Raw genomic sequence first — 20,655 nt, 5'->3', positions numbered from 1 at the left:
TTTAAAACAAAAATAATAATCATAAAAGTAAATTATTTAGAATTCAAAAAACTGCATTAAATATCCGGAGCATATGAACTTAACTCTACATTACAAAAACATATGAACCAAGACAAAATAATTTTACACCCCAAATAGAGACATGAACTTTGACAAAACAACTCTACATTCCAAACACAGACATATAAACTCCAAATATCATATCTCAATTCAGCGCCTCCAACAACCCTTTAAGGTTTAATTGATGAAAGTAATAGTTTAGGATAAAGATTAGTAGAGTATTTTGATAAGTTCAGGTTAATTTTTTCCCAAAATCAAAGTTTATAAACATACTTGTCGAAAACATTTCAAATCAAATTTTAACCAAACAAACAATTGTTACTATTTTTAAAAATTGAAATTGAAAAATAGGGACTTCAATAAAATATAAATAAATAAAACTTATTTTTATTTTTTTTCAAACTTTATTGTTGTTGGAACAGCTACCTTTAGTGGACAAAAAAAAAAAAACAGTTGCAAACGAACGACGTCTGACATCGAAAATTAACCTGTAAAACAAAAAGTGGTTGCAGGCTGAGTCATGGAGCTCGCTCTCGTTAAGACGTTTTGCGGCTCTGCCCCTTGTGCAAGCAGTTCAACGAAGGTCACGTCGTCCCCAAAATAAAACAGCCTAGAAAAACAATTGCAAACGTACAACGTCTGACGTCGGAAATTAACCTGCAAAACAAAAATTGGTTATAGGTGAAAGAGTTAAATAACATGCAGCGAAAGTATCAGGGATCTAAAAGCATTCAAATTCACTAATTTTGGCAAATACTAAAGCATGCTTTTCTAAAAAGTGAGTTTTAAGATCATACCTTTGTAGAACTCTCTAAGAATTCGAGTGTACAACAGCAATCTTCACTAGAAATCACCGTAAACCACCCCAAAACCTTCCCTACTATCCTCTTGGAGCTTTAGGTAAAGTTGTAGAACTCAAGAACAGCTTGAAAAGGTGAAGAACAATGAAGAACTCACAGCAACCGGACAAGAAGAACAATTTCTTCTCACAGAGATTTTTCTCTAAAAAATTCTGCATTAGTTTTCCTCAATGACTCCAATCTTCTTTATATATTGCATATGAACATGCAAATTAAGAAGTGAAGTGCATGGCTTACAGCTTATGCTTGGAGAATTAATGAAGAAAAGTTAATGATTTTTGTATGAGCATGAAGATGAAGGTAATGGAAAAAATTCATTCTCCATTTTGTGCACCATGCAAAATCAATTTTCACTTTTCTTTTTAAAACATAAAATGATTTCAAAACCATTTTAATTGAAAAAAGATTTTCTTAAATTAATTTAAAATATTAATTAATTTAATATCAAATATTAAATTAATTTTTGCACAATAATCATCTTCATATATTTAAATCATATTTAAATATATATTCTCTTGTTCCGTTTAATTTGAACGTTTCAAATTAATTTCTCAAGCTACCTAAAGCTTATCAATTTACGAGCTAGTAGGGGGACATCGTGGACCTACAGATCATGGGCTCCAACGATTCGAGATTAATCGACTAAAGTCATTAGTCCGATCTAATCCCCATTCGTTAACTAATGGGACACTCCACTATAGCCCATAGTTGAACTCCCCTCGCTGTAAATATATTATGTCTACTTAATAACCATAATCAGTAAGTCGATCCTTCATAGGTTGTTCGTAATCACAGCTAGGTCAAAAATACCGTTTTATCCCTGTGATTACATCTTGTTCTTTAAGTTCCTAGTAATCCTCTAATGAACAATTCTGATTCATAATCTCTATGAATCAAATCTTTTCTCTATCATAAGAAGGTGGGGCTCCGATTGTTCAAGACCTGGAGTTAGTACTTAAGCGAACAACCTATCTGCTAACCCTAAATAGGGTAGGAGTGAATTCCCTCTTACAAGGCTATGTCCCCAGCTGTTCATCCAGTCTTATCCCCAAAAGGTAAGCTTATTGAGCAATGTTGTTGGACTACTCTCACCGTTTGCAGATCAAAGAATAATCCCAAACAAATAGGAGTTCATAGCTACTCAGGATTAAGATCGAGTTAACCTAGGTTACATATTAAATGAAATAGTCAGTTTTAACAGTAAACGGTCGTTATAAAGAAAAGTGACTATTTTCATGGTCCAGTCTATATGCAAACTCATTGCATAGGATGCCTCCACTCTTATGTCTCAACATGAACGATTTGTAGATTACAATGTTTGTAGCACCTTACAATAACAACTATAGAGTAGGCCGCATCCAACAGTGTTACCCGGATGAGATACCCAATTTCATCCATATACTCATTAGACCATTTAGGCTATATACTGTCAATTTGATCATGTTTATGCCATTACATAAAGTTACAGCATTCAGAGTATAGCCAAGGATGCGCTTATTGGATTTTCATAATAAGATGCAAAATCAATAAGTCATTATTATTGATAAAATAGAATGTTTAACACGAACTGCGAGTTCTAGGACATTCCCAACAATATGTTAAGTCGTGGAGCTCGTTCTCTTTAAGACGTTTCGCAGCTCTGCCCCTTGTACAAGTAGTTCAACAAAGGCCATGCTGTCCCCAGAAGAAAATAGCCTAGAAAAATCAAATTTGTCTCGATCGGAGCTACATCGGAACCGATCGGAATACTCACACCCTTTAATATGTAAATTGCTTGAAAACGTAAAATTAGAGGAAATAATAGATGGAAGTAAGAATAGAAGAGAGGAGAAAATGGCTGTGTTCGAAATGAAGGAATGCGGGTATATTTATAGGCCTTGAACGGTTGCGCAAAACTGATGGGGAGAATAACGTGTGTAACCACTAAATGTGCACGAGAGAAGCATGCGGGAAAATTGAAGATTGAAGAAATTTTCTTTATTTTTAAATAATATTAAAAATAAAGAAATAGAAAATAAAAATTTATTATTTTTTAATAAAAAAAATAAGCAACGCACATGTGGAATGTCCACCATACCCACATTTGAGTATCTCTTCACTCCCTAAAAAATATGGGTACCCGTAGGAAGTCATCTATGATATGGCTAAGTTCATCTCTTATTTCCCACAATAAGCATAGCTCAATTGGTATACGGATATGTTGGTGGCCAAAAAATATGTGGTTCAAAACCTTCTACCCCTATTGTACTAAAAAAAAGTCATATCTTATTTTGTATATTAATTTTGAAATTAAATTTCTGGCTCTACTTTATAGTCATTTGGTTTTAAAAAACGAAGTCTATTTTCTCTCAATTTTTTACAATGATTTTCATATTTTTAAAGACAAATAGTTGACTTTTAGCCAAATTCAAAAAAAATATTACATGTGTTTTTTTTAATAGTTTTCCGAACTTAGGAAGTAGAAATCAAAACAAGAAATTAGAGGTGAAAGAAGTATTTGTAGGCTTAATTTTCAAAAACTAAAAATCCAAAATGAAATGGTTACCAAATGTATATCACAAAACCAAGGTAACTCATTGTGAACCGTTGATGATAATTTTTTTTTTTAACAATTGGAGAGTTTTTACCTCTGACTTTAAAGAGGTAGAATATATCAATTTCTCAAGAGATTATTATAATTTAATCCCTTTTTCCAAACTTATTTTCATAAATGTCTAAACTTTTTTATATTTTTATATATAAGATTTAATGAATTTTTCGGACTAGAATACCCTTGAATGTGGTGGGCGACTGGAGTGAAAATATGGCATTGGAAGAAATTTTTCATTTTTACGAAGCATCTTTAATGTTTCATTTATTTGTTGAGATTTTATTATTTGTTTAATTGAAGAGAGAAAATGCATTTATTTGTTGAAATTTTTTTTGGTTAACTAGGAGAACTACATTTAATGAAATTTTATTTTCTATTTACATTGGTTTTACGTATCAACTTATTGGTTTTTCTGATAGATTTATGCTTATTTTAAATATATTTTAAAATATTTTGTTAGGTATTTGAAAATATTCTAACCAATATATGAAACATACTACATTTTATAAATTAAAGATTGACTAAATGTATAAACTAATAATGAATTATACCACAGTATATAAATCTCATATTGGCTTATTGTTCCACATAATCATAGATAAATTTCATTTACATCATATTATATATATAATATATACCATTTAAGTAATCAAAAACCTCAACAATCAAAATTTGTTGTGAAGGTGGAGAGTACAAGAGTTAGAGAGAATGAATGGAAATTTTGAAAAAATATTGGTTGAAATAAATCTTGCACGTGAATTAAGGAAACTTTTGAGTTTCTTGTTTTAAAATATATAAAACTAATAATAGGTTGAGGATAAAAAGATAATTGGACCTATTTTTATATAATTAAGAAGTCGTTTGGATATTTTTTGAAATAATAGTAATGCTTGGACAAAAATGAAATTTAGAAAAGCCTTGTGTGATGTTATTCCATTTCTCAATTTGGTGGGGATGAGCATCATTCCTGGACATGACCAACTTTCATTTATTAAAAAAAAAATCTAAAATGATAAATGATATGACATGCAAGGTCTATATTTTTCCATTCAAACATCTCACATATCATATAAATACATAGAACAAATACTTGAAGGCGGATAATTATTCCCATGTTGCGAAGTAAGTTAGGTTTTGGTAATTATTTAATATTTTCGTATTGAAAATTAAGTCTATTTTTTCTCAATTACTTATCATAATTTGCATATTTTTTAAGAGGGTTAAACTTTTAGCCAAATATTAAATTTCAAAAACAAGTTTCTAAAATTTTTTTTTTTTTAAAAAAAAACTTAGCTTAATTTTTTAAAACATTGATAAAAAGTAACCAATCATGAAATTTAAAGGTGGAAAATGTGTTTATAGGCTTAATTCTCAAATACTAAAAACCAACAATTAATGTTCCATTTGGTAAACATTTTGTTTTTATTCCTATTTTTGAAAATTAAACCTATAGACAATACTTCTACCTCCAAATTTTTTCTTTTATTATCTAATTTGCACCCATAGTTTAAAAAATAAGCCAAAATTTGAGAGCTAAAAAAGTAGCTTTCAATTTTTTTTTTTTTTTTTTTTTTTTTTTGAAATTTGACTAAGAATTCAATTATTGTACTTAAGAAATGTGTAAATTATGGTAAGAAATATGGATGAAATAAGCTTAATTTTAAAAAACCAAATTGTTATCAAACGAGATCTAAATGATTACCAAATAGAGCTTTAATTAATTAATCAATTAATTTTCATACAAAGTTGTAAAGTAATTTATGGATGTGCTCTTCTATAAAAAGTAAAGAATGTGATTGTATTTATAATATAAGGCAATAACCATGATTTTTTTTAAAAAAAAAAAAAAAAATTGACCTATTTATGTTTTTAAACTTTGAACTTTATTCTATTTTGATACCTAAACTTTCAAAAACATTTATTTTAATCTCAAAACTTTTAAAAAATGTTTATTTCGGTCCCTCCTGTTAAGATTATATGGTTGAACATGATAAAGTGAAATAAAATATCAACAACCAATGCCAAAATAGTAAATAATCAAAATCTTGGACACAAAATGAGATCTCCTATTGAAGATTATTTTATCACCTAATTCAAATTTGAGACCTACATTTTTAGCATCGGTAACTTATTTGTCAATCTAGTCATCCAAAAATAGAAGTTATATCACCATTATATTTAAAAGTTAATATAATATTAATAGTAATGACCAAAATAAGTACTTTTTAAAAGTTCATAAATTATAATAGATATTTATTAAAATTTAGAGACATAGAATAAACTTGAAAGTTCAAAAATCAAAATAGGATTAAATCAAAATTGATTTATACTACAAAAATATCATACAGTCTTGGTTCACACTATAAATATATTTTCATAAAAATTAGTTAGATCACATATTAATATCATTGGAACTCACAATATTGGTGGAGGGAGTATAGAAAAATTTCCCCAATAATCATAATGTGTTCATGGTTAAAAAAAATGTTGGATAAAGCGGGGACCACCACTAGGAGTTAGGAGCCTAGAGCATCAGTCGGTCCAAATTGGAACACGTGTCCATCTGTCACATGACAGCTAGCCCCCCCCCCAACGTTGTGGCCCACCCCACCTGACCTAACTCCTCTACAAAACACAATCCCATTTTTTGACTTTTTAAAAATAATAATCCATAGGCTTTGTGGGCCCATCCCACGCGGCACGCCTTACCTAGCTATTAGCTTTCGGACCCACCTTACACGTGCATCCCAATCTTCTCGTAACCCACCACCCTGCACGTGGAAACATCTGACTCACGTGACCATTTTTGTGAACACCCCTCACCCTTCTTCACGGTAAAGAAAGCCAACACAAGCTGATTCCTCCTTTTAAATAATTTTGTAACATTCAATTTATAGTTGTTGATGGAAGTATGAAACATATCAATCTACACATGTAAAAAGACCAAAGTACTACAAGAACTAAATCAATAGTAATTTCCTTTTCTCCTCTTTCTAAGAGTAATATAAAGAATATAATGGGCAAATTTAGTAGTTTCAACATCAATTTTAGGGGGAGAAAACTATACGTTTTTAATCTAAAAAGTTTCTTCACTATTACTCCTGGCCAGTAAAAATTGCATATAAGTTGTGTTGTGTGTGAGAGAAAGCAGTAAAATAATAGACCAACAAAAAGAAATTGGCAGAAAGGACTTGTTCTTTCCTACTATTTTTACACTGCTAACAAGATTTATTCCAGGGAAAATAATATTTGCCCAAACTACCACTTCTAGAGCCCTGTAACTACAGTTATAACACAGCAAAGACGACGAAGAAACAGTGAGAGTAAAAAGTCATTTTCAAGGTTTTGAACATGGCGTCTGAGACTTCGCAGGGCTTGGCCGACCCATGAATTCCAGCTCTTTCTTTTCGTAAATTTCCAAAGAGAAATCTCTCAACATTTGAGTGCTACCACTGGTTGTTGACGGAGCACTGGCCGTCGACGGAGTCAAATTATGCGAAACGATCGCCGGCGATGATCCACTTTCCAACCCGCTCGCACTATTTGAAACAGCTCTGGCCAGAACCGGCACCACACCCCCAAATTGCAAACCGGGATTCATTGACGATACCAAATTAGATATGGGTCTCGCCGGCACCGCCCAGAGCTGTGGATGGTGGTTGTTCGACGTTCCTGGAACCATGAAGAACGGCTCTGTAACGCCGCCGGCGCTGCCCCAGAAAGGAACAAGGCCAGCACCGTAAGCCGCCATTGGAGCAATCGGCGTAAGACCCGAGGAAACAGAAGCTTGATCGTTGCATTCGTTGGATTCGGAGTTTGGGCCTTTTCGTCTTCTTTTTCTTGGTGCTTCAGAAATTTCTCCGTTGGGCCTCGCCGGAGATGTGGTTGGGATTTTGAGCGTCCCGCCGACGGAGACAGCGATGGCCGGAACGGTACCTGTTCCCGTCGCTTCGATAATTGCCGGCTCGGCGTGCTCAAGTAACCACCGGATTGTCTCGCCGTCGGACTTATGGTCGAGTTCTCTGGTCAGCTGGAAGATACGGGCGGCGCAGGCCGCCGGCATCCGAATCCTCCGGCCCCGGCCCTCAACCTTCGTGTGGCGATCCTTGGAAGGACGTTTCGCCGGCTTCGCCACTGTCGACGGTACCTGAGAAAGACTCAAAGGATGCATAATATCCAATCCGTGCTCCATAATCCCTTCCTTTTCTTTCTTCGGAACCGCGGTAGACGGCGGCTCGACGTGGGGATCCGATAAAATCTCTTCAGTCTTGGCAAGATTTGAAGAATCTACCGTGCTGTTGGTCTGGTTTTCGTAGCCGCCATTAGAGCTTCCTTCCTTTTCATTAAGGCGATGGTTTTGATTGGCTTCCTCCATGAAGAAACCCAAATTAAAATTCAAGTAAAACCCAGAAAATTGAGATCAAATCACAGACGCCGAATGAAGAAAAATCCTGAAAATCGTGAAATTTCGCAGACGAAATCAGTGAAGCGTTCGAAGAAGCAGAAGAAGAAGGGAATAATGGGTTGACCAGACCAAGACCAAAGTGAATCTGATCTCAGTTTACACTGTAGATGATTAGATAGACTAATTGAGAAATGAAAAGCAAAAAATCGGGTTAAGAAATTTCTAAGTTTTTTAAGAAGAAAAGAAAAAGGGATGAAAAAAGTGAGAAAGGAAGAGAGAAACAAACCCTAGAGAAGCAGTAGGAGCCAGACCAGAAGCCAACCCCACTTTATCCTTTGAAGAGGGACCCTCAAACCCTATTTATGATTATGAAGTTTAATGTATGGACGGCTCAGATCTTTTATTTCAGTCACTACTTCCACAGATGTTGCCACGTTTCTCTTTGGTCAAACATTTCTTTGCTTTTCGTCCCCCTCCTCCTCTCTGCACTTTTTTAAAAACTTTTTAATTGAAAAGGTTTAAATAATTTTGTTTCTTTCTATGTAATTGTAAATGTCTAAGCGACGAGGATGAAACATTTTAGTTTTCATTTTTCATTAATTGAATGTAGTAACAAGTCACTTTTAAGTATTTGAGAACTTTGAGGTAGCTAATTTATAATATATTTTTAAATATATTCATAATCGCATTTAACATTTTTTTAAAATTTTGTTAACTACTATTTATATATATATATATATATATATATATATAATTTAGAAGAGGAGAACTTTTATTTAACCCCATATGGGCTAAAATGATACCATCGTTGACAGCTAGCAACTCAATCCACTGGAGAATAGGCCCAGTCCAAACTCCAGATAGGGAATTTAACCTAGCCTTTTTTGCAATACAAACTGCTAATATATTACAAACTCTCGGGTGAAAACAACTGAAATTTCTTCAAAATTTGAATACTCTTCCCAGTGAATTTCGCAGAACTGCACACCAGCCCCATGGACGGAGGAGAGATAGTCCAAGAAGCATAAATATTTAACTTCAGACAACCATTCGATGGAGAAGACCATTTTATTGAGGGAGGTAAATAGTAGGTATTCATGTTTCTTTGTCAACTACTTGTTAGAATGGAGTCTTTCATTCATGTACTTTTTTTACGTTCGAGCATAATAAAATATGTCTTAAAAGATTTTAAAATTAGATGTGAATTTTAAAAAGTTATTCAAAATATATCTCCATGTAGTTGTCAATAAAATATTTAATTAGTTGATTCTCAATTATTTTTATTTATTAATTAACTAATATAATTTATGATATTAATTTTTTAAAATTATTAGTCTATTATATAATATGGTTTATTGTAACTAATTTACATGTATTTTCCTTTTATTATTGTTATTATTGGTTATATTTCCAATTATTTGAACTACTATATTTAAGATCGAAAAGGTCAAAAAATGGGTGGTGGACAAAAGAATTAATATATTTGTTAAATTTTAGGTCTATTGTAAGATTCAATATTCAGTAAATGGTTCAAAGCCCAAAGTGGATTTAGGCCCAAATAATATTCGGCCTGATTTGACTTGGCCCTAAGCCGACAAAGCTTTAGTTTGAGATTTCTATTAATATTCCATTAATGTTTTGAAAGACCTATTGATCACTCTATTTTCAATAAAATTAGTATTTATTTACAATTCAGCTCTCACCTACGTTTATTTATATATATATATACACACCTATTTATCTTTCCTCCATGCATACTTTCTCTCCCTCATGTATATATTCTCTCTCCCCAATAATATATTTCATATATTCTCTCCCGCATAATTCATACTCATTTCTTCCTCTTCCCTCTCTTCCCCTTCCTCTTTTTTCTCCTTCCGACGATGTGAGTTGCAAGCAGTAGACGACAACGTGGGACGAATTGATGGCTTGATACGAGATGACACAAATGACTTGGGACGAATCGATGGCGCGGACGGCGTGGAACGAATCGACGGTGACAGGTTACGCAGATTCGGTCGACGGCACAACAGGGTGAGAAAATTCGATCGACGAAGATGGAGAGAGAGATCGTGGCGGTCATGGCTGAAGAAGAGATGAAGATGGAGGGTTATGCATTATAAACCCTCATATGAAGATGGACTTTATATTTTTTTTTCCTATTTTTTGTATGTACCGTGATATATATATGTATTTTTTTAGCTTTTGTAGGAAATTTGATATATATTGTGGTATATGTATTCGTTTATTTGATATAAACTAGTGCTTTTTTTTATTTAGACTTATTGTATTATGATATATATACTGTGATGTAAATGAAATTTATGAAGATTTATATACTGTGGTATATTTCATATATTGGTTTCTACTATAACTTATGTCAAACATTGAATCAATCTCTAATTTATAAACTGTAATATATTTCATATGTTTGTAAGAGTATTTTCAAGTAACTAACAAAATGTTCTAAGGTATATTGAAAATAATCATGAATTCGTCAAAATGTTCTAAAGTATATTTAAAATAACCATTGATCTGTAAAATAAATAAATAAATAAATTGATATGTGAAAACCAACTTAAATAGAAAATAAAATTTCGTTAAATACATTTTTTTTCCAAACTAGAAAATAAAAAAGATTAAAATAAATGCATTTTCTCTCTCCAATTGATAAATGAAAAAAACAATATTAAATGCATTTTCTCTCTTTATAATAAATGTAATTTCTCTCTCCATCATTAAAGTAGCTTCGAAAATAGGAAATATATATATATAACAAATATAAATAAATAAATAAATAAAAAGGTAAAACTGTCCAAAAATAATGCTAAAATACCTGTTTGAAAAAAATCTTTATGAAAATATATGGTCAAAGATAGGCTTCTTATGTAAAAATTTCTAGTTGTTTATGAAGGATCCACAACGAAGGTACCCTTGAGGGGAAGCGGATCTCCCAAATCCCAAATTTTCAGAATTTAAAATTTTTCCAAGAAGAAAGAAAAAATATGCATTTAATTTTAAAACAAACAACATTCTAAACACAAAATTAAAGGTTTCTGAAACCCTTACCTTTGAAGAACTTAAATCCACAAGTATCCTTTCCCACGAACAATCACGAATTGTGAATAAAATGGCTAATTGGGCACCACTGCAAGGAAGTTTGGTATTTTCTAGGATGAGAATTCAGAAAGTGTGGGCTCTGACTATTTTGAATTTTGAGGGAAAGAAAGAGATTTAGAGAGGAAAAGAGATCTCAAGGGAGCACTGTGCCTCTGTGTATTCTTACAGGTTCTCACTTCCACGATTAGGAGAGAAAAAAAGGGGTGGGAGTCAACTCCCTCCCTTAATTAATTTAAAATAATTAAATATTAATGAATACATTTAATTAAATAAATAATTTAATATATATTAATATGATAACTACTTTATCATATAATATATATTAAAATATATGTTATATCAAATATAACATATAACTTATAGTTTTAATATTGTATCATATACAATAGAACCTATAGTTTCTCTTTTCTCACTAATGACATTTAATATAAATCACATTTATATTAAATTTAAAAATATGAATCCAATTCATATAACTAATATTTCAATCATATTCAAATATTTATTTCCTCTCAAATAAACTTTATATTATAATGTATCAAATACATTATAACAATTATATCATATATAATTAATTCTCTCAATAAATTTGAACAATTCAAATTAATCCAAAAATTGATTCTCATTTAATCCCGTTGAGCTACCAACGAGACCTCATGGACTTGTAAATTGAAGCTCCAACGATACATGAATAATTAATTAAAATTTTTAATTAAATTATTCACCATCTAATAACTGAAGAGCACTCCACTAAAGACCATCAGTTGCACTCTTCGCACTACATATATATTTCTGTGTCCGTTGGATATAACAAGTAAAAAATACAATGACCCTTCACAAATTATTCGTAAGTACAGTAGGGCCAAAATTACCGTTTTACCCCTGTAGTTACATCTAACTCCTTAAGTACCATGATCTCTCTAATGAACAATAAATCATAGTCTAACTATGATCAAAACCCCTCCCGAGCTAGAAGAGGGTGTGGCGCTACATTGTTCAAGCCCTGGAATCAGTCGTTAAAGGAGCAATTTATCTACTTGCCCCGACATTGGGGAAAGAGTAAATTCCTTCTTGTGTAGCTGTGTTCCCAACTCCTCAATCAGATGAATCCCCAAAACGGTAGGCTTGTTGAGTCCGCAATCTGGCCACTCTCACTCATACAAACCAAATGACTGCCCTCATAAGCAGAAGTTTACAACTTACTCAAGATTCAGGTTATGTTATCTATTGGTTATCCTGGTGAAATGTAAGTATCTATTACGAATAACGTTATATAATGAGACTAAACATTTTGTGGTCCGATCTTATACAAACTTCTTTATATAGGATATCCCCGCTCATATGTTCTCACATGAATAATCAGGATCAGATCATTTGTAGCTCTTTATAACAATTGTAACACCTACAAAGTGGGTCATACTCATAGTGTCACCAGGATAAGGTATCCAACCTTATCCATCTACTAAAGACCTTTTAGGTCACCACTTAAACATGTTCCATCCGTATATCTCTACATACATGTTTAAGCTACAAGATAACCTTGGATGTTGGTTTATTGGTTTGTGGTTAATGCAACTAATTTTGAAATAAAACATAAAATATTTTATAACATAAATAAAATGTTGTACATTACAATTACAAACTATAGGACCTTACGAGATGTAGGGCATCAAACCCAACAATTTTAAGTTTTAGAGCTGGTCACATGAATAACAATCAGACCTAAAATAATAAAAGACGTAAAACAAGGATAAACACACTAGGGATATAGTACAAAATTAGCACTAGATATCACTGATAACAGCTATCAGTGATAACTATATAGGTAATTGACCAAAAAGCCCACACGCAACCCACCATTTCATGCTTCTTCTTCCGTTTTTCTCAAATTGAAAACTATCACTGATAGCAGCTATCAATGATAGCAACTAATAGTAGCTATTAGTGATAGTAGCTATCAACGATAGCAACTAATAGTAGCTATTAGTGATAGTTATTGATAGCTACTATCAGTTACTATCATTGATAGCTACTATCAGTGATAATTTTCAATTTGAGAAATATTAATACAACCTTAAATAGTAACACTTGAAATATCACCTTTTTTATTTGTTATCAGTTTTCAATGGCTATCATTGATATACTCGATCAGTTAGAACCAAACCTGAAATATTAAGACCTAAGGCTAGCAGTAGATATCAATGATAGACTTTTATATGTAGTTATCGACTTTTAAAGGAAAATTATCATCTTTTAAAGATTAATATTTAAAATTATAAGTGACAGAAGTCTATCAATAAGAGGTCTATATGACTATCTCTAATAATTGCCCAAGTCATATCACCAATATCATTAATATCATTCATTTTATTGATATATACCTAAGTCATATCACTTATATATGAATATCACTGATAGCTATGACTATCATTGAAAACTTCAATCAATGGGTATCACCGATAGCTTTTAGCAGTGGCTATCAATGATAGACTTTCATTAAATCAAATTGATTTTTATATCATTGATATCATCGATATGTGGATATCACCTAAGTTTTATCACCGATATCACTGATATCACTTATATTGTAGTTATCAGTGATAGCTTCTATCATTAATAATATACTATTAGAGATAATCTCTATCATTCCTTTTTACCATCAAATAACATGCCATCGTCGATAGATTCTATCATATAAACATGCTATTAGTAATAACTTCTATGCATTTCACATACAGTTTAGTTCGAGATTCAACTTTATTAATTAAATTCACTAAGTTGGCTATCAACGATAGACTTCTATAAGTGACCATTAACTGTGAAAAAAACCATCAAAGATTAAGCTATCAATGATAGAAAATATTAGTGGCTATCGCTGATAGACTTTCGTTATAATAATCAAACTTGATGATTGGTTTGTTGGTGTTAAGTCACTTATGAATTGGATACTTTCAAGTCTTGGATACGGAAGAAGCAAAAATTAGATAAAGGAAAGAAAATAAAAAAAAAAAAAAAAGGAAAGAAAGAGAAGAAGCAAAAACTAAAGAAAGAAAAGAAAATTAAAAAAAAAATGAGGCAAAAATAGAAGAAATGAAAGAAAATTAAAAAAAAGAAAGGGAATAAGTAAAAAGGAAAAAAGAAAAGAAAATAAAAAAAGAAAAAAAAAGAAAGGGAAGAGGAAGAAAATGAAAGAAAATTAAAAAAATAAAAAAAAGGGAAGAAACAAAAACCGGATAAAGAAAAGAAAAGAAAATAAAAAAGATAGGGAAGAAGCAAAAACTAGAAGAAAAGAAAATAAAAAATAAAAAAGAAAGAAAAGAAGCAAAAACCAATATAGGAAAGAAAACAAAAAAATAAAAGAAAGGAAATAAGAAAAAATCGAAGAAAATAAAGAAAATAAAAAGATTAAAAAAAAGGAAGAAAGTGTATAACAAGACAAGATAAGGGTGGATGAAATTAGAAATTAGAAAAAATTCAAAGGTTGACTAATCAACCATTTCCTATTTGCAAATATTTTAAAATGATAATATATTTTTAGATTTTTTTCACTTATTTTATTATCTACTACAAATATCCTAAGTTTTATTATGTTGAGAAATTACCGTGAATGGCCAAAATGTGAGTGTAATTTTGAAAGAGGTCCATTTTTTTAATATACTGAAATATGGCCATTAGTATTTGAGGAGAGACCCCCTACTCATTAGATTATTCCATATTTACTCCTACAAATTCTAGATTTTTTTAACAAAATCTCTCTCTCTTTAAGTTTCCATCTCTAACAACGAGCAAAATTTTCAATCTCTTTGGCATTATCAACTTCATCTTCCTCAACAACGGTCACAATTTTAAAATATGACTCATACAACACCGGAACACCATGACTAAAACCATGACAACGTTTCTTGGACACAAAATTTTCGCCCCTATTATCGGATGCCCTTGGATTAGGATGTGACGACCGGAATCCATGTCTTGTAACCTATAGGTATGTAATGTGTTTTTAAATTAAGGTTTCAAAGTGTTTTTGCATATTAATTTGTGAGATTTTCAAATGATGGTGATTAGAATGAAAGATGAATTGGGCATTTGAAGAATTTGTATATCTATGGGGAAGTTGTTGGAGTAAGCATCAAAGACTTTAGGTTTTAGTATAAGAAAGTATTTTGTGTGGATTAGTTGACGTTTTTAATATATAATATTTTCATTTGCATGGCTTGATGAAGTTTTTAGCTATTACCTGTATGTGAGATTTAAATTATTTTTAGAATAAAATTTGTGACGGAATATGATGAAAATTTCAACTAATACAAGGTATATGTATGATTCATACTCATGAAGATTGAAGATTCAAAGTACGTAATACAAGTTATTTATTTATTTCTTAAATTTTGAGTTAAATTATAGTTAAATATATTTCATGATTAACTAATTTTGTTGGTACCTAAAAGCTATAACTTTTCATTTCTATTTTCAACCATTAAAGATCTAGTTTTGTTTCAATGATATATATATATATTTTTTTTGATATTATTTTTTAAGAATTAAAGTTAGTTTTGATATATTTTCTTTTTTTATTTGCTTGAGAATATTCATATTTGGAACTCAAATTTATGAGAGATTTAGGATGATTTAGTTTATTAGATCCTATTTTAAGTTAGATTTTTTTAAGTTCACCATATTCATAGGGATTTGGTAGTGAGAGTATCTTTGTCCACCCTTCAATTTTAAATAGTATCAAAATTAGTCCATTTTCAAAATTAGTTTGGTCATTATTTTAAGACACATTCTATTTTGGTCATTTATCCTGTTGCTTCATTTATGTTTGGTGAAGAATATCTTTTGATCAATCAGTGTTATTTCCTTACTTCTTTCTTCTTTTTTGAGTGCCAAAAAAACAAAAAAAAAGAGAAACCATCTCCATTCATGAGAAAAACAGGTGTATCCATGTTGATGTTGATGATCCAATGAACCTAAGGTGGTCTTTCCGCCAAACTTTGTTAAATAAACATCTTTGTAGTAAGAGTGTATGCGGCTTTATTTGGTCTATGAGCATCAAGCTTAATTTACACATGCTTCATGAATTTCAAACAGGTTCATGGCATGATGGTTAAGTTGGGGATTTTGGCTGATCATTATGGACAAAACTCATCGATTCGTTGCTTGGGAGCTTTGTGGGGATTTTTCTTGTGCAGGTAAGGTGTTTGATGAAATGCTTGTACGAGATGTTGTTTCGTGAAACAGTTTGATATCTGGGTTCATGAAGTCGGGGCATTTTGATAAGGCCATTTCTTTGTTTTTCGGGATGGATGTGGAGCCAAGCATTGCAACTTTAGTCAGTGTGTCTACTGCTTGTGCAAGAAAGAGTGACTTGTGCACAGGGAAGGGAACTCATGGTGTGATCTAGCGAAGGTTTAAGTTGGATTTAGTACTAGGCAATGCGATGCTAGATATGTATGTAAAGAATGGATGTTTGTGTGAAGCTAAGAAAATTTTTGACGAGCTTCCAACGAGAGATATTGTGTCTTGGACCATCATGATCACTGGATTGGTGCAGAGTGACCATCCAAAAGAGGACTTGGAACTGTTTTCAATTATGCGAACCTTGGGTATTAGCCTTGATGGGATTATTTTAACTAGTGTTCTCCCTGCTTGTGCTAGCCTAGGAACCTTTGACTTCAGCACATGGGTCCATGAGTACATAAATCAAAGAGGAATCAAATGGGATATCCAAATTGGAATTGCTGTTATTGACATGTATGCCAAATGTGGATGAATCAAAATGGCACTGCAAATCTTTTCAATATGCCTCAAAGAAATACCTTCACTTGGAATGCCCTGTTATGCGGTCTGGCAATGCATGGACTTGTGCATGAAGCATTAAATCTTTTTGAAGTAATGATAATATATGGTGTCAAGCCTAATGAGGTAATGTTTCTAGCGATTACAACAGCTTGCTGCCGTTCTGGTATGGTCAACGAAGGGCGCAAGTATTGTAACAATATGAATAGTCAACTTTACAATTTGTTGCCAAAGTTGGAGCATCGTGGATGCATGATTGATTTGTTCTGTCGAGCTGGACTCTTGGAGGAAGTTATGGAGTTGGCAAGGACCGTGGCAATGAAGCCAGACCAGATGTGCTTATCTTGGGAGTGCTACTAGATGCTTGCAGAACTGCTGGAAATGTTGAGCTCTCTCATCACATATAAGATTACATCTTGGAACTTGATCCAGAGAATAGTGGAGTCTTCATGCTGCTGTCCAAAAAGATGGTCTGTTGTGACTCGATTAAGGAGGTTGATGAAGGAAAGAGGTGTGAAAAAAGCATCTGGATCAAGTGTCATTGAGGTGGATGGTAAGGCTCACGAGTTTTTGGTTGGATATATTAGCCACCTCCAAACTGAAGAAATCTAGAAATTGTTAAACCTCATTAACTCTGCCTATCATGAATGCCATTTGATGCATCCATTATAGGTTGCTGGTCCATTTACAGACATGTCTTTTGGAGAACAAGTCCTAACCCTGTGTAGGCTGATTCATCTGCTGGTAATTGGTATAGCCACAACTACGTTGTAACAGATTATCTTGAAGTTTTTAGCTAGATGAAAATGATGGGGACCCCTATCTTCAGTTTCATTTTAAAAAGGCTTTTAACTAAGAACAATATTAACTTTTCATGAAAGGCAGAAACTAAATCCAGAAAACTCTTTGGAGTTCCAAGAGTCAAGGTTGGGTTGGAGTTTGAAGGAAGGACATCTGAAATATTTTTCAATAATGAGTGGACAAAATGCCAAATTAATCAAATTATTTCAATGACAGATGAGAAAGCAGCCAGCAGTTTTAGTAGATCAAGTGGAAGTCTTGCAGCAAGGTAGGTGATTAATGATTTACGGTGTGCAGTTGCTTCTTTTTAGTTTCTCTCTAATCTTATATTCTAACAAAATAACTTGAAATGATTAGCTCTTGAAGAATCTCATGGGAAAAGATCATCAATATTTCATTTGATGGTTCTTATCTAAAGGTTCTTCAATAGGCGATGTTTCTTTTGGTAACAAAATATTTATGCAACTTTCAGACCGGGCAAAATTCCAAATCACAATTGAAAATGGGTACAAATAATTATGCTACATTTACTTTTTCAACTTTCAACTCTGAAATCCAGAGTATCAAACTCTCTTCTGCTTCATTCCAAAAGAATGTCTCTCTTTTAATATCCTTCTTCCCATATACCTGCACCATGGAAGATTCATAGTATAGTAAGGTCCCAGTTACTGGGCAATAAGGCAACCGATTAACTTTCTAATTTTTATAGATATATTTAAATTAAATTCTTGGATACAAAAGTTACTTTAAGGAAAATTTAGAGCCCCGAGCCAGTATGATGAAGACTTGATGTGATATTGCAACTGTTAACGTAAATTATGAGTTATATATGGGTCCAAATTTACGTTAACAGAAACAATGTCATAGGATAACCCAAATGCTCATATCAATTTCTTTTGGATATTTATATTTAAGATTCCGTAAGTTCAATGTTATCAACTTCTTCGTGCTCACCTTCCAAGCATCATCACGGTAGCTTGAGGATTGGTTCCAGGAGTTTGATGAAAGGTTGATCCATCAATAACTCGAAGAGCACCAATACCGAAAACTCTGTAATCCTGATCAACGACTCTACCAACTTGACAGCCACCGTGGTAATGCCATATGGTCAAGACAGTGTCGGTGCAAAACTGTTCCAAAGAAACAGCAGCTCTAGCATGCTTACGTCTCAAGTTGAGAGGCAAATTCACTATCAGATTGAGAAGGGTCTGCACTGGATACTTTCTATCACGAAACTTTGAAAAAGCTTTCGAGTTTACTACATTTATAATTGTTCTCATCCCTTCAACACACCTCCTCAGATCCTCTGGTTCTTTGAAATAGTTGAAGGTTACAGAAGGATTGTCATGTGGGTCAGTGTTCTGGAGCTCCAAGTGACCTGTGGAACTTGGACCCATTAATTTTTCCAATATGATTCCACCTCTTAAGGTTGCCTCTATGAATAGAGTTGCTCTCCCCAGTGCTTCTGGAGCTATTGTGAATGGTTTGTCACTCTGCACATTTCATAAAAAATCTCTTCTGATTTAGGTAAGTAAATCTTTTACTTTTACTTCACGCATTGAGCTTTCTTACATGTCAAGTCCAATAATTCTTTGAATTTAACTTGGGTCCTTACCAATTATTAGGCCTAAAATGAAAACAAGCTGCAATGATAAAAATCAAGAACCTGATTGAAGAGTAATTCAAAGCTTTCTGAGAGTCTATGAGCCAAAGAACGATCAAAGCTTAATCCACTGGCTGTTTCAATGTAGCTGCCAAACTTTGTTATTCCCACAACTTGAATTAGAGAGACCTCAACTGGTCGGGGCGAAGGTATGAAGAGTATGTTCATTGGATTATCAGCCATTCCCTGGCCTACCATGGGCTGGTCCAAGACCAACCTGATTTTATGGGCCATAAGATGACGGGCTGGCCCATACCACTCAACATCAATAACTGTGGGCTTCCAATTGCCCCAGCTGAGAGAATTATCTCATTCTTGGAGTTTCTCTTCAGGTATGCTCTGTGCTTAAACACCATTTGCATCTTTGAATATCACTCCAAAAGCTTTAGGTCTTCTTTCTGCATAAAAAATGTTCATAATGGAATGGACATGAAGTTGCATTATTGTAACCCGAATGAGTCATGAAAGTTTGTGATTTTCTTATTGGTCATTTATCATTTTGAAAATTTACCTTTGTATTGAAACAAGATCTTATGGACGACTGCGTGTAAATAAACTTTAAGATTCTTGGGAATAGCACGCTGAAGTAAATCAGCTGCAGTATGCCTGCATCCCTCTTTGTCAAAGCTCGTCCCTCCGACCTTAGTCCCATGGATATGATCATAAGTGAAACCATTGTATGGCAGAACTCCTACTTCAGTTAGACCATCCCTCACTGCAGCTTGCCATTCCAACATTGGTGGCTCAAATGCCACCAGTTTCTCAACCCATCTGTAAGATCGATTCACCATAATCTCATTCCAACCAGCTTTCTTCACATAATGCGGACTTGATCGGGTGTAAAATCCTGCATTCACAGCCGAACCACCCCCTAAACCTCGTGCACGAGCATTGATAACTCCATCCTGAGAGACGAATTCTTGGATTGGAGATGAGGGGCTGGTGTCTGATAGGGTGGTGGCAAATTTATTGATATGGGTTATGTTCATATTGCTGTATGGCGAGCCACCGCGCTCAAGAACTAGAACAGTGGCACCATGTGAAAGAGTGGCGGCTAATGGACAGCCAGTAGTTCCTCCACCGATTATAATGTAGTCGTAGTAGACAACCGGCGGAGCTGAAGTTGCCTTTCTAACAAACATGCTATAAGGAGCTGCAACACGTATAAATAGTGTAAGAAATGAGCAAAAGGGTAATAGAGAGATGGAGAGAGATAAACTTACGGATCTCTGAGCAAGAGAAACTCGAAAATACAAGAAAACCAGCAACAAAGGCCTCGGAAAAATTCCACAGCTTCATTGTCAATACCAAAATGCATAAACAATTACAGCACTTATCTTCTGTCTCTTGTTTTACA

At 33.1% G+C, this 20,655-nt stretch overlaps 2 protein-coding genes, 1 long non-coding RNA gene and 1 pseudogene across 3 annotated transcripts; 2 read left to right on the top strand and 2 right to left on the bottom strand.

Annotated features, from left to right (window-relative positions):
• Positions 1 to 6,687: 6,687 nt before the first annotated feature.
• On the bottom strand, positions 6,688 to 8,335 carry LOC120070151 (transcription factor TCP19). The gene is made up of 2 exons (XM_039022015.2): positions 8,202 to 8,335; positions 6,688 to 7,961 (listed from the first exon to the last, which is right to left on the bottom strand). The coding sequence occupies exon 2, from the start codon at positions 7,883 to 7,885 to the stop codon at positions 6,848 to 6,850; it is 1,038 nt and encodes a 345-aa protein (XP_038877943.1). The 5' UTR covers positions 7,886 to 7,961; positions 8,202 to 8,335; the 3' UTR covers positions 6,688 to 6,847.
• Positions 8,336 to 16,021: 7,686 nt separating this feature from the next.
• Positions 16,022 to 17,690, top strand: LOC120075689 (pentatricopeptide repeat-containing protein At4g38010 pseudogene; annotated as a pseudogene).
• Positions 17,691 to 18,005: 315 nt separating this feature from the next.
• LOC120075754 (Glucose-methanol-choline (GMC) oxidoreductase family protein) lies at positions 18,006 to 20,655 on the bottom strand. The gene is given in 7 exon segments (XM_039029435.2): positions 18,006 to 18,262; positions 18,590 to 19,128; positions 19,302 to 19,552; positions 19,555 to 19,645; positions 19,647 to 19,696; positions 19,810 to 20,451; positions 20,522 to 20,655. Coding segments are annotated over 7 exon segments (1,713 nt in total). The 5' UTR covers positions 20,598 to 20,655; the 3' UTR covers positions 18,006 to 18,198.
• LOC150038378 (uncharacterized) lies at positions 19,024 to 19,872 on the top strand. Its single transcript, XR_016526477.1, has 2 exons — positions 19,024 to 19,162; positions 19,261 to 19,872. It is a non-coding gene; the product is annotated as an uncharacterized LOC150038378 (long non-coding RNA).

The sequence above is a fragment of the Benincasa hispida genome, chromosome 1 (genome assembly GCF_027475165.1).
Source record: "Benincasa hispida cultivar pf3 chromosome 1, pf3_genome.v1.1, whole genome shotgun sequence".
In the NCBI taxonomy this organism is placed as follows: domain Eukaryota; kingdom Viridiplantae; phylum Streptophyta; class Magnoliopsida; order Cucurbitales; family Cucurbitaceae; genus Benincasa; species Benincasa hispida.
The sequence above is the reverse complement of the archived record's forward strand: the minus strand, read 5'-3'. Positions and strand labels throughout refer to the sequence as shown.